Source organism: Amaranthus tricolor, chromosome 11 (genome assembly GCF_026212465.1).
Source record: "Amaranthus tricolor cultivar Red isolate AtriRed21 chromosome 11, ASM2621246v1, whole genome shotgun sequence".
NCBI classification, from domain to species: domain Eukaryota; kingdom Viridiplantae; phylum Streptophyta; class Magnoliopsida; order Caryophyllales; family Amaranthaceae; genus Amaranthus; species Amaranthus tricolor.
The window spans coordinates 18,360,102-18,374,559 of record NC_080057.1 but is presented as its reverse complement, the minus strand read 5'-3'; the positions used below and the strand labels follow the sequence as shown (position 1 = coordinate 18,374,559).

Sequence of the window (14,458 nt, the reverse complement as noted above, 5' to 3'; positions counted from 1 at the left end):
AGAATACAAATCGGAACATGTAGTTATTAGGGCCTGGAGATAGAGTGAATCAAAGTCTTCACGGAAGATAGGCACGCGAAAACAACAAACCAGAATGTATTTGCCACTAAATGTCTTCTCCTCAACTTTCACTCGCTCACCACAATTTCGATCGAGGTAATTCATCTCACCCTTACTGGACAACAAGGATATAACATCAAAAGTCTCGCCAATCTCAATGATAGATTGAGAACGTGATTTTTATTCAGAAACCTTCTAATTTATATCATCAGGATAATCCGGTATCTCACGCTTCAATATTTTGGCTATAGGACATGATCCTTCCTTTTTTTTGGGGGGGTGGAGAGGAGAGGTTGAGAAGAAGACAATGAATGGAATAGTCCGGCAGTCGCTATAGAAGATCTACTTAGTCTTAGTTCAGCTAGTCCAATAATTAGATCACCGCGAGCGAAGCTGCTCTAGGTGGGAAGTGGAGAAGTTCAAGAGAAATTCATTCTTTTCAGGTCAGAATCTGATTGATTTTGCCCTCTCTCAAGTGGTATACCCTTGGTTAACAACCGGCATGTGAGATTTTCTTTTAGAGATTGTCCCGGGGAAGAAAGGAACTGAGAGAACAGAAGAACTTGATCTTAAACTTATTTAATTTACATATATATGCTATTTTAATATCAGCTTTTTACTTTTTTTTTAGGGTTGGTTTCAGGAAATGAGAGCATTGACATTCAATCTGGCGTATTCGCTTACGAAATTTAGTTATTAGGTCTCAAAGCCTGATTGATGCGTTGTAACATCCACTGACTAAAAGAACGACATAGATCAAAGGGTCGTTCATTTGCCTTACTAGTAAGGAAAGGAATTGGAAGGAATGAATGCAGTCGTTAAGCGGACAATGCTAGGAAGATTGACAGAAAAGGCGGAATCCTCCTCTATAGCATCCGATTTTCATCTCCTTGGTCCCATCGCTCAATGCTGACCTGACATATAATTGCCCTGGGGAAATGGCCCCAAGCCCCTCTTTTCTTAGTTAGCCCTCTTTCTTTCCTTGACTCTTGGTACCTAGACACTTTGAATCAAGGCTAGGTTCCTTAACGCCCTTCTTTTTTGAGTTAGATTCCTTTCTTGGGAACAAGTAAGGGGCTTTTATTCCATGTATTTACCTTGTTGGAGGTTCATGACTGGGACTAAATTGATGAGCAATTGGCAGGAATCCACCTAATAGCCATTTTCCAGGGAGTCCTTCTTAGCAGCTAGTGTTATACTCTTACTTTTGTGTACTTTCAGGTACCCCTCTCAGCCTTGTGGTTTTATTAGAGAAGGTGAGTGTTAGCAAGGACAAAGAGTGGAAGCAGATCATAGCAGCGAGGCTGTGTACAAAGATCTAGTTAAGTATCAGGCAAGTAAAGAAGATCAATAGCCTATCTTGCACCCGTTGACCGATTATCATTGGGATATTTTTCAAGGGGTTCATCCAAATCGATGGGTCCCTCTCGTCTCGGGCTAGCTGGAGCTCTTGAGCCAGTCGTTATAGGAACATCAATTGCTCGCGTACTATTCTTACAAGATTAGTTGCATCTGCTTGGTAGGAAGAAAGGAATCTTGACGAACTACCATAGGCTTGACATAGTAAAATGAGTTGTGAGCCTTTAGTAGTAATGGTTACTTACCGAGATACGGTCTGTATTCCCCCTAGTAGTTTTCTAACCCGCTGGAAACTGTAGATGCGGTAAGGCTATGGTGGGCTAGTTTCTAAGGCGAGGCCGATAGGCGATGGGATTGTTTTAAGGCCGGGGTGAAAACTAGTAGGCAAGGGGAAGGGTTAGAGTCCAAGCAAGCTGCAGAAGGTTAGGCTGGCATGTTCCCTAGGGCCGGTTCAAAGAAGTCGGCTTAGGTAAGAGAGCCCCGGTGCATCGAAAGCAGATCGTTGTAGCTAAGGGGGCAGGGGGGCGTAGACGTCGGGGAAGGAAAACGCTCAAAAGCTAGTGAATGACAAAACAAGTGAGGGTAGTGAGACTTAAAATGTTCGAGTAGAATCGGTTGTTTGCAAATGCCCAAGCTGTGGCACTGATGACTTTGTCCCCTTTTCCCGATTCTTTGACTATTGATTATGCCTTTTTCCTTACCTTATCCCTTTCCTGATGAAAAGGACAAAGAGTCCTCCCGCGAGGAAGCTCCTGGGAATACCATTGGTAAGAATGAGGCCAAGCCAATCTCTCCTGTTGATGGTTCATAAGCACTGCTAGTCCCGTAGAAGCTCTTAATGGCATAGTCGTTGCAACAAGAGTAAGCGCTGTGATCTTTTCCGCTGCCAGTCTTTTAACAGGGCGCTGATTGATCTACGTTTGCCAGGCCAGGAGTTGCAGTTGCCGCTCTTTCGGGTAAAGGCAGGCAGAGAGATGAAAGGACCACTTCACGCTGAGGTTCATAAAGGGAAATCCGGCCTCCTTGATCCTCGCCCCAAAGCCAACGCATGAGTTTGGCTCCATTAACCGCTAAAATCTTGTGCTCAATGAGGTCCCGGTACCTTCTTCTTGGAGCTAGGCTAAAACCCGTCCACATCTCCTGTCCGAACGATCATCTCCCGTCGTCCTTCCGGCTTGCTATCTCTTTATATCTCGAATCCCTCGTGATGGTAGGACTCTCTCTTCGCCTTGTCTGCTGATTAAATTGAAGACATCCTTCCTGCTTTTAGAGGCGCCATCTTTCTTAACTTAAGAAAAAACGTGACTTTCATAGGCCTCTAGGTGGTCTTTTACTGGTGCTCTGCCTGAAAATACGAGAATTTCGTTTTTGAGACTCCGTTTCATGCTTGAGGTACGCAGTAACTCGACTGTAAAGGAGAGGAAGGAATGAAAGACTCACGGAAAGCAAGACATCCAAGACTGAGAAAGATTAGTACGTACCTTACTTGTTCCAAGTAAGCAAATATAAATTTGGGTTAAGTAAGTCAACTACCTTTCCTAGGGTGTCTCCCGTTGGAGAGCATTTCTCTATACTTTAACAAGTAAACATCCTCGTTGACTCTGACGCCTTCGATCTAGTGGAATTAGTGGACGACTCTGAATGCGGAGTAAGAAACTACGCGTTTGTTTGATCGACAACTTGCTAGTCGACAGAAGGATTTTCAAACTCGATAGCTTACTGGCTTAACTAGTTTCTGGAACTCTGATAGCACTATCCTTCGCCCCTCAAAGTCTTTAGTAGGGCACTCCAGATTTCAATCGCGAATTCTCAGTTGGAAGATTCTTTGGAAGAAAGGTATTATACCTGGCTAGCAGGACTAAATGCTTAGTAAGCTGCCTGGAAAGGGGCATGTGGGAAGGAAGTTGCCTTTCGACTTACTTTAGAAGGCGGGGATATAGGCAAGCTTTAGCTTGATTCTTTTCTCGATTGATAGAAAGACGTATTGTAGTCTAAATAGTGTTTTGAACCTTGTTCGCACAAGTGAGATGACCGCCTGTGTGGTAGGGACCGAGAAGTCCCTTATCTATTAAGTGGGGTGCATCTACTGGGAAAGCGTCCAACTCAACATGTCCGATGCGAGATAATACTGGTACGCTACTATAGGTGTGTTACTTGCCGTACGAATTAATCCCCGCCTGATCTATTGCTCATAATCAAATCAAAGGGCGTAGCAAATGGGCTAGCTATTCCGCTTCGTGCAAAGAGAAAAGAGAACTCTTCCGTTGGTTACTACCTTAGGGCATTCCGCCTTCGAGTGGATCCAAGGTACGGGAAAGACAGGACCATACCTGCTTCCTTATCTTCTTATTCCCCCATTCCGTGGATTAGTTCCAACATCAAGACCGGTGGAGGAGAACTCAAGTCAATGCGCTTACCAACTTCTTATCGACCTTCAAATCCCTTATCTAGACAGGATAAGAGCAATTGAACCCCCCTCCTATTGTCTATTCCTCCTCCTGGCTTACCGCCGGTGGGCATTAACTAGACCTGTTCTCATAGCTATCTATTGATGCTCTCGGCATAGGAAGTCTCGCCGGTTGTTAACAAAGCGGCATGGAAGGAAGCAAAGATGAACCGGCTTGAGGGAAAAAAAATATGAATTTGAGGGTGTGTCCTTAAGACCAAAGTACCTTCTCTTCTAATCCTGCTACGAAATGTCGATTTTCAGGCGAACTTCCAAGATAAGGTTTTGAGCCAATCGAGTAAGCGAGGACCTGTATCGGTCCCTGCTGCCGCAGGTGATGAAGTAGCAGCGAGTAGAATTATCTCCACACCTTCATGAACAGAGACCCCTATGAATGACAAGTATCAACAACTCAGAAACCTCATCCCTACCCTCTACCAGCTTAGACAGAAGAAAATGGAAAGTGTTCTAGCAACTACTTTCTTCGAAGTAGTGATCTTGTGGCGACTGGTTAAATGAAGAGATTAAGTCAGTGTTCATTGTTCTATTTGTGTCTAATGTTCGGCTTAGCTGAACAAGCTTAGTCGAGATTGAGTTGGTGTTGAGTCTACCGCACCGAAGGTTTACGTCAAGTTGAGCTTCAAGCGAACTATTGGAGTAGATAAGTTTCCTTTCGGGCCTATTATCTTGAAGGTTTGAGTTCGGCAGCTTGTTGTTTAGTTCCATTAGCCTAACAGCTACCTTTATCAGAGATAACCAAGTCGTATTCAAATAAAAAAGCCTTCATGAACGGAATGAAAAAGACATATATGGTAGAATCGTAACCATAGAATACGACCCTAATCGAAATGCATACATTTGTCTCATACACTATGGGGATGGTGAGAAGAGATATATTTTACATCCCCGAGGGGCTATAATTGGAGATACCATTGTTTCTGGTACAGAAGTTCCTATAAAAATGGGAAATGCCTTACCTTTGACCGATATGCCCTTAGGCACGGCCATACATAACATAGAAATCACACTTGGAAAGGGTGGACAATTAGCTAGAGCAGCGGGTGCTGTAGCGAAACTGATTGCAAAAGAGGGGAAATCGGCCACATTAAAATTACCTTCTGGGGAGGTACGTTTGATATCCAAAAACTGCTCAGCAACAGTCGGACAAGTGGGAAATGTTGGAGTGAACCAGAAAAGGTTGGGTAGAGCCGGATCTAAGCGTTGGCTAGGTAAGCGTCCTGTAGTAAGAGGAGTAGTTATGAACCCTGTAGACCATCCCCATGGGGGTGGTGAGGGGAGGGCCCCAATTGGTAGAAAAAACCCCACAACCCCTTGGGGTTATCCTGCACTTGGAAGAAGAAGTAGAAAAAGGAATAAATATAGTGATAATTTTATTATTCGTCGACGTAGTAAATAGGAAAGAAAATGAAAATAGAATTAGTTTCTTCGTCTTTACATAAAAAAAAAAAACAAAATATAGGAGTAATTAACTGTGACACGTTCACTAAAAAAAAATCCTTTTGTAGCGAATCATTTATTAAGAAAAATTGAGAAGCTTAACACAAAGGCGGAAAAAGAAATAATAGTAACTTGGTCACGGGCATCTACCATTATACCCACAATGATTGGCCACACAATTGCTATCCATAATGGAAGAGAACACTTGCCTATTTACATAACGGATCGTATGGTAGGTCATAAATTAGGCGAATTTGCACCAACTCTAAATTTCCGGGGACACGCAAAAAACGATAATAAATCTCGTCGTTAAGTTTAACCAATTTTTGTATTTATTAATTATTTATTATTATAGTTTTATAGTTAATTTTTTTATTTTTATATAGTTAAAATTAATATAATAAATATAGATGCTTATCCTTTATTAATGGAGGTAAACTTTATGGGTTTGTTTAAAAAAAAAAAAAGAATTTACTAAACTTATTGAACTTACTTTTCATTGATGTATCATATCATCGAGATTCAACTCAAATCACGATGTAATTTTCTTGTTCTTGAATGGGTCTCTTGAAATTTTGAGGTTTATGCTCTACTCCGGGTAACGATCTGCCCGATTTCGATTTGCCCATATAGAACAAATGTTTCCAATACCGCTTGTTTTTTTTTGTTAAAATTCCCCTTTTTTATTTACTTCATATCTTTTCTTTCGTCAATTTCCATATTCAACAGATTAATTACTTTCATTCAAATCATTAAAGTTGAGAGCGCTATTTTTAATTTCAAATCGAAAAAATTAAGAGTTAAAGTAAATAACCTATATAATACAAGCAGTAATTTTTAATATATTCCCGATTGGGATTGGGGTTTTTATAAACGGAGCCTGGATACTTCATTTTATTGGTCCAACCGAGCCAACCATAAATTATTCTAAGTGATAATATTAACCTGAATCCCCCTAAAACTAAAAAACGGATCGAATTGCATTTCACGCTCCAAATTTTGGATGATTTAATCAATCTTTCTTGGGCGAAATGGAGGATATCTCAATCGGGAGAGATAATGGGGAAATCCCATATGACCCAATATATCTGACAAGTCGCACTATACGTCAACCCAAGATGCATCTTCCTCTCCAGGACTTCGAAAGGGAACTTTTGGAACACCAATAGGCATTAAATGAAAGAAAAAATAATTAAGGTTATTGTTTTTATAATATCACCCATTATTATATTTTCTGCATAGATTAGAAAGGTTTAGTTTAAGAAAAAATTCTTACCAATATAGCCTTCCAATAATGAACAAGTATGAAAGCATTTACTGATAGAAGATGGTATCAACTCCCCATTGCGTATTGCTACTTATCGGGTATAGAATAGATTTGTTTCTCTTTGTTCCTACAAACATAATTGTTCTATTATTACCAACCGAATAGAAGAAACATTAACCCTTGTTGCTAGATAATCGATTGAACAAAAGGGATCCATTGCATAGTTATAGTCTTTTCCAATGCAATAAAGTTACATAGTGTAATTTTTCTTTGATATAAGGGGTATTTCCATGGGTTTGCCTTGGTATCGTGTTCATACCGTCGTATTGAATGATCCTGGTCGGTTGATTTCTGTCCATATCATGCATACAGCTCTGGTTGCTGGTTGGGCTGGTTCGATGGCTCTATATGAATTAGCAGTTTTTGATCCCTCTGACCCCGTTCTTGATCCAATGTGGAGACAGGGTATGTTCGTTATACCTTTCATGACCCGTTTAGGAATAACCAATTCATGGGGCGGTTGGAGTATTACAGGGGGGACTATAACGGATCCCGGCATTTGGAGTTACGAAGGTGTGGCTGGCGCGCATATTGTGTTTTCTGGCTTGTGCTTTTTGGCAGCTATTTGGCATTGGGTGTATTGGGATCTAGAAATATTTTGTGATGAACGTACAGGAAAACCTTCTTTGGATTTGCCTAAGATTTTTGGAATTCATTTATTTCTTTCGGGGGTGGCTTGTTTTGGTTTTGGTGCATTTCATGTAACAGGCTTGTACGGTCCCGGAATCTGGGTGTCCGACCCTTATGGACTAACTGGAAAAGTACAACCTGTAAGTCCAGCATGGGGTGTGGAAGGTTTTGACCCTTTTGTTCCAGGAGGAATAGCTTCTCATCATATTGCTGCAGGGACATTAGGCATATTAGCCGGTCTATTCCATCTTAGTGTCCGGCCGCCTCAACGTCTATACAAAGGGTTATGTATGGGCAATATTGAAACCGTTCTTTCTAGTAGTATCGCTGCGGTCTTTTTTGCAGCTTTTGTTGTTGCTGGAACTATGTGGTACGGTTCAGCAACTACTCCAATAGAATTATTCGGCCCCACCCGTTATCAATGGGATCAAGGATACTTTCAGCAAGAAATATACCGACGGGTAAGTGCTGGACTAGGCGAAAATCAAAGTTTATCAGAAGCTTGGTCGAAAATTCCTGAGAAATTCGCTTTTTATGATTACATTGGTAATAATCCGGCGAAAGGAGGATTATTTAGAGCGGGCTCAATGGATAACGGCGATGGAATAGCTGTTGGATGGTTAGGACACCCTGTTTTTAGAGATAAAGAAGGACGTGAACTTTTTGTACGCCGTATGCCTACTTTTTTTGAAACCTTTCCGGTCGTTTTGATCGACGGGGACGGAATTGTTCGAGCTGATGTTCCTTTTAGAAGAGCGGAATCTAAGTATAGCGTTGAACAAGTAGGTGTAACTGTTGAGTTTTATGGTGGCGAACTCAACGGAGTCAGTTATAGTGATCCTGCTACTGTGAAAAAATATGCTAGACGTGCTCAATTAGGTGAAATTTTCGAATTAGACCGTGCTACTTTGAAATCAGATGGTGTTTTTCGTAGTAGTCCGAGGGGTTGGTTTACCTTTGGACATGCTTCCTTTGCCCTACTATTCTTCTTCGGACACATCTGGCATGGGTCGCGAACTTTGTTCCGAGATGTTTTTGCCGGTATTGACCCCGATTTGGATGTTCAAGTAGAATTTGGCGCATTCCAAAAAATTGGAGATCCAACTACAAGAAGACAAGGAGTTTAATACAACATTGCTTTGTTATTTTTTGTGATTTGGCATAGGATACTGGAGCAATCTTAATTTGAATCACCGCCCCTTTTTTACTCTTTCCCTTTTATCATTATCGGGAAAATAATTTCAAGTAAACAGGTATGGAAGCTATAATTGTAAACCACAATCAAATATATGGAAGCATTGGTTTATACATTTCTATTAGTCTCTACTCTAGGGAGAATTTTTTTCGCTATCTTTTTTCGGGAACCTCCTAAAGTTCCAACTAAAAAGTAAAAAGTTGAAATAATTTTTCATTACTTCAACTAATCTCCGTGTTCCTCGAAGGGATCTCTTAGTTGTTGAGAGGGTTGCCCAAAAGCGGTATATAAAGCATACCCAGTAAAACTTACAAGTAAACCAGATATAAAGATGGCGACTAGAGTTGCTGTTTCCATTATTATCTAATTTTAAGACCACAGTGGATCTATGATAAAATCATTTATTTACAACGGAATGGTATACAAAGTCAACAGATCTCAATGAATATAATCAGATTTATGGCTACACAAACTGTTGAGGGTAGTTCTAGATCTCGTCCAAAACCTACTACCGTAGGGGCTTTATTGAAACCGTTGAATTCGGAATATGGTAAAGTAGCTCCTGGGTGGGGAACTACTCCTTTAATGGGAGTTGCAATGGCTTTATTTGCAGTATTCCTATCTATTATTTTGGAAATTTATAATTCTTCCGTTTTATTGGATGGAATTTCAATGAATTAAATCCACAAGAAAATGAAATCAAAAAGAACCAACAAGTTTTAGCCTTTCAATACAAAGTGAATTTTTAGGGCTCCGATTTCTATTTCTAAATTCCCTTTTGGTAGTTCGATCGTGAAATTTCTTTCTTTCTGTATTTCCGGAATATGAGTGTGTGACTTGGTATAATTGATCCTATTGATAATACAGAAAATGAGTCTGTCATCTTACCCTGATGGAGATGGTTCTACCTCGTCGGATATTTCTTTTGGTATCTGAAACACGGAATAGCTTAAATAGATTAAGAAATATTTGAACTATGATTCATATTTAATATTTAGACCTCGAGATCGGATTCAAAAAAATTTGCTTTTCAAAGAAAGAATTATAAGTTATAAATCGAAAGATTTTTATTATTTCAAACTCCTTTGTATGACTATTTTGTGTAATCAACAGACAAATTTTTTTGTATTATTAGTCATAATACCTATCCTATATGATTGAATCAGTGATGATACAACGGTTCTTACTCAAGGAATCTTTGTGCTTAACTTTAGGATTTTATTGAATTATCGTGGTTCTAGTATGAATCTGGGGGTTCAAGCGATTCATAGGGTCTTAACAAGAGAAATTCCTATCAATGATAAAAAAAGCAAAAAGCGGTATTAGGCACAAAAAAAAGAAATCAAAGAAAAATAGGAAAAGAGAATATTCAAGAAGCCTGTAGTAACAATTAAGAGAAAGACAACTGAGCTGACTTGATATTTTGGCATTATCACCACAAAGAAGAACTGTCGGATTTTTATTCCTTTCTATCTTCCGAATCTGAATAGGGGATTAAGAAGTTTTCAACTTTCTATTCTATAATCCCTTTTCATTTTAATTCAGTATTTGGGTGTGTCTGCTTGAGCTGTACGAGATGAAAGTCTCATATACGGTTCTTAGGGGGGGGATTCGAAGGTTACCTATCTCAATAAAGTCTATGATTGGTTCGAAGAACGTCTCGAGATTCAGGCGATTGCGGATGATATAACTAGTAAATATGTTCCTCCTCATGTTAAAATATTTTATTGTCTAGGCGGAATTACTCTTACTTGTTTTTTAGTACAAGTAGCTACGGGGTTTGCTATGACTTTTTACTATCGTCCAACCGTTACTGAGGCTTTTGCTTCTGTTCAATATATAATGACTGAAGCTAACTTTGGTTGGTTAATACGATCAGTTCATCGGTGGTCGGCGAGTATGATGGTTCTAATGATGATCCTGCATGTATTTCGTGTGTATCTCACCGGTGGGTTTAAAAACCTCGAGAATTTACTTGGGTTACAGGTGTGGTTCTAGGTGTATTGACCGCGTCTTTTGGTGTAACCGGTTATTCCTTACCTTGGGATCAAATTGGATATTGGGCAGTAAAAATTGTAACAGGCGTACCGGACGCTATTCCTGTAATAGGATCGCCTTTGGTAGAGTTATTGCGTGGGAGTGCTAGTGTGGGACAATCCACTTTGACTCGTTTTTATAGTTTACACACTTTTGTATTGCCTCTTCTTACTGCTGTATTTATGTTAATGCACTTTCTAATGATACGTAAACAGGGTATTTCTGGGCCCTTATAGAATAGCAAAGTTATATCATAGCTATTTGTAATCAATCATTTATCACTTGTAGAAAGAACAACAGTATTTCATTGCTACATGTATGGATTATTATTTTCAATAATCCATGTATTTGGACATTTTCCTTCAACTCCATAATTTTGTATTTAGTTATTTAACATAACATCACTAGTTGAAGGTAATTCTCCGAAATTAAAATGGATTATGGGAGTGTGTGACTTGAACTATTGATTAGGCCGTGCAGGTATATCTTCTTTTCTGCCACATTGAAATTCATAATCCAATGTGTCTTTTGTCCAACCACCGTATAAGTCAGTTTTATATAGAGGGTAGGCTGGTTCCTTTGAAGAAATTCTATTCTATGATCAACCCTGAATCATGTCATGCATGAACAGGCTCCGTAAGATCCAGTTGAATGTTTGATTTTGCATGATATAACCCAGATTTTTTTAATTTTTTTAATATATATATTTTCTATTAACTAATAGTTTGAATAGTATTGAAATGCATTCATTTCCTCGGCATTGACCTGATCTATGATACTATCGGAGTGAAACAAGGGATCTAAAGAACAATAGAGACTGGCTATATTAGTAACAAGTGAACCCTTTGATTTGTAATATATGTAATTCTACATTTTATAGAAACTCAAAATCTCCAAATAGTTTGGAAATAAACAACAATCACAAGGTATGAGACGACCCAAAAAGCATTTGATCATAATAAACTTTGTAAGCCTACTTGGGTATTGAGCTTTTATTTGTAAGAGCGAAATTCCTTTCTTTCCATGGATAAGTATGACTTCGGAAAGGGAGGTTTAAGAAAGGGGTTCTTACAGAGAACCTTTTATATGGATAAAATATATTATGGATCCATTTGGTTCTTTTAATTCTTGCTCGAGCCGGATGATGAAAAATTATCATGTCCGGTTCTTTCGGGGGATGAATTGAATCTATAAGAATTCACCTATCCTAATAACAAAAAAACCTGACTTAAATGATCCTGTATTAAGAGCTAAATTAGCGAAAGGTATGGGGCATAATTATTATGGGGAGCCCGCATGGCCTAATGATCTTTTATATATTTTTCCTGTAGTGATTTTAGGTACTATTGCGTGTAACGTAGGATTAGCGGTTTTAGAACCATCAATGATTGGTGAGCCGGCGGATCCGTTTGCAACTCCTTTGGAAATATTACCTGAATGGTATTTCTTTCCTGTATTTCAAATACTTCGTACAGTACCAAATAAGTTATTAGGCGTTCTTTTAATGGTTTCAGTACCTGCGGGATTACTAACAGTTCCTTTTTTAGAGAATGTGAATAAATTCCAAAACCCATTTCGTCGTCCAGTAGCTACAACTGTTTTTTTGGTTGGTACTGTAGTAGCCCTTTGGTTAGGTATTGGAGCAACATTACCCATTGATAAATCCCTAACTTTAGGTCTTTTTTAAATTGATTCAATTGTGAAATAACACAAGGTCTGTATCTAGGGAATAGTCGCTTCAAAGTGAATTTTCCCTAGATACATCTATTCAATTGAATTTTGTATTGAATTCATTTTTTTTTTTCAGCAATAAAATATTTTAGCAATTATTTTAGAAAGATCATTAGTATATAGTTTAGTAGAATGATTATCCTTGTCGTTGTTTATGTTTTGGGTTAGAACAAATTACTATAATTCGTCCCCGTCGGCGGATCAGTCGACATTTTTCACAAATTTGACGAACAGAAGCCCTTATTTTCATATTTGTTATTCTTTAGTTTTAATTTTGAATCTATTTTTTGGAAGAAAATAAGTTTCTTGATATTTTGAACCTTGAATTCTATTTTTGTAGAAAGGAATAAGGAATGTTGAAAAACGGCTTAATCGTTTGAATCTTTGTTGCGGAGTCTATAAATTATACGACCTCTGGTTGAATCATAACGGCTTACTTCAATCTTAACTCTATCTCCCGGTAGGATTCGTATAGAACTACGTCGTATCCTTCCCGAAACATAACCTAGAATCAGATCTTCATTATCTAAACGAACCCAGAACATACCATTAGGAAGTGATCATCTTTTTAGGTTGAGGACCCGCATTTATTCGATGCTTCAGCGGAAAAGCGGCTTAAAATAATGCAAGTTCTCCAGGAAATGGAGGATAATCGTGAAGTCTTCCTCCAACTATCAGCCAATAAGAAACCACCATCGCACCACTTAACTGTAACCGTACACGATTGGGAGAGGAGGGGGAGACCTTAAGCCGTGTACTTTCCCAAAACATTAGTTGATCCATTAGGTTCTTCGATTTGTTCAGAAAAGAAACGAGAGACAAGAAAACATCTTTTGATTCGTTCCTTACTCTAACAAGTAAGCAAGTCAACTACCTTCATATACCTCCCCACCAATAGATAGAGACAAATAAGAATAACCAAACCACGTCTACAAAATGCCAGTACCATGCGGCTGCTTCAAAGCCAACGTGATGTTCCTTGGTCATCTGACCAAAATATTGGCGAATACCACATATAATCAAGAAAATAGTACCTATAATCACATGAAAACCATGAAAGCCTGTTGCTAAGAAAAAGGTCGAACCATAAATACTATCCGAAATAGTGAAGGGTGCTTGATAATATTCCATTCCTTGAAAGCCGGTGAATACTAGAGCCAGTAAAACGGTAGCTACTAGAGCGTAAACTGCTCGTTTTTGCTTCCCCGCGAGTATAGCATGATGAGCCCAAGTTACGGCAGCTCCGGATGAAAGAAGAATAAGGGTATTAAGAAAAGGGATTTCCCGAGGATCTAAAACCCCAATCCCTTTTGGGGGCCAAATACCTCCGATCTCTACCGCGGGTGCCAAAGAAGAATGAGAAAAAGCCCAAAAAAAAGCAAAAAAGAACATAACCTCCGATACGATGAACAAAATAAAACCATATCGAAGTCCTAATTGTACGACTTTGGTATGATGTCCTTCTAACGTGGATTCGCGTAGAACATCACGCCACCATACAAACATGGTATATAGGATAAAAAGAGGGCCAAAACTTAGAAGTGTTTCACCCCCTGGAAATGAGTGCATGTACATCACACCTCCTACGGTCATTGCCAAAGCTCCGAGTGAACCCGAAATAGGCCATGGACTTGGATCTACCAAATGAAAAGAATGCCGTTGAGATTCAATCATAAAGCACTTTGCCTCAGTTGTGTGTAAACCCCCCCTTCACCCCCGCCCCCTAAAGTGGAAAAGAGGGGTTATTTTGTTTTGGGTCTCATTTTATTTATTTCTATCTGAAAAAAAAAAGAAATAGGAAGGGATGGCTCTTTCATTGCATTGATAGAAGTCTAACTAGAAAAAAAGGATCCCTCTATTCCTTCGAGAAGAAAATAGTTGGTTTGGCCGACGCACTACGTGGGAAAATGGACCTTCTTTTTTTTATTTTTTTTTTGAAGCAAGCAAGTATTGGGAACGCCTTCTAATCGACCTGAACAACATAGACTTTATCGACGACAGTTTTAAGGGGAAGTTGCTGTATGATAGAATGCGGAGATAGCCTCTCATTAAGTTTCACTCTTCTAAAGTCATCGCTAATTAAGGGCTGCTCCAATACAGGAATGTCCGGAACAAAAACCGGAGGTTCTTGCACCCACCCCATATCGGGGCCCTCCTCGTTGACTTGAGGTTGGTAGAGAAAAGCCATCGAACCAGATTATTTGTCATAATAAAA

General features: G+C 39.2%; 4 protein-coding genes and 1 pseudogene across 4 annotated transcripts; 4 read left to right on the top strand and 1 right to left on the bottom strand.

Annotated features, from left to right (window-relative positions):
* Nucleotides 1–4,640: 4,640 nt before the first annotated feature.
* Nucleotides 4,641–5,340, top strand: LOC130826620 (50S ribosomal protein L2, chloroplastic-like; the record flags this gene model as incomplete). The annotated part of the gene is made up of 1 exon (XM_057692194.1): nucleotides 4,641–5,340. A coding segment is annotated over one exon (642 nt), but the record flags the coding sequence as incomplete, so codon positions are not given.
* Nucleotides 5,341–6,880: 1,540 nt separating this feature from the next.
* On the top strand, nucleotides 6,881–8,407 carry LOC130826619 (photosystem II CP47 reaction center protein-like). The gene has a single exon (XM_057692193.1). The coding sequence runs from the start codon at nucleotides 6,881–6,883 to the stop codon at nucleotides 8,405–8,407; it is 1,527 nt and encodes a 508-aa protein (XP_057548176.1).
* Nucleotides 8,408–9,253: 846 nt separating this feature from the next.
* On the top strand, nucleotides 9,254–10,960 carry LOC130827085 (cytochrome b6-like; annotated as a pseudogene).
* On the top strand, nucleotides 10,791–12,260 carry LOC130827087 (cytochrome b6-f complex subunit 4). Its single transcript, XM_057692705.1, has 2 exons — nucleotides 10,791–10,960; nucleotides 11,725–12,260. Exons 1-2 carry the CDS (start codon nucleotides 10,953–10,955, stop codon nucleotides 12,197–12,199), a joined length of 483 nt encoding a protein of 160 aa, XP_057548688.1. The 5' UTR covers nucleotides 10,791–10,952; the 3' UTR covers nucleotides 12,200–12,260.
* Nucleotides 12,261–12,515: 255 nt separating this feature from the next.
* LOC130827082 (cytochrome c oxidase subunit 3) lies at nucleotides 12,516–14,316 on the bottom strand. The gene has a single exon (XM_057692702.1). The coding sequence runs from the start codon at nucleotides 13,915–13,917 to the stop codon at nucleotides 13,120–13,122; it is 798 nt and encodes a 265-aa protein (XP_057548685.1). The 5' UTR covers nucleotides 13,918–14,316; the 3' UTR covers nucleotides 12,516–13,119.
* Between the last annotated feature and the right edge of the window lie 142 nt (nucleotides 14,317–14,458).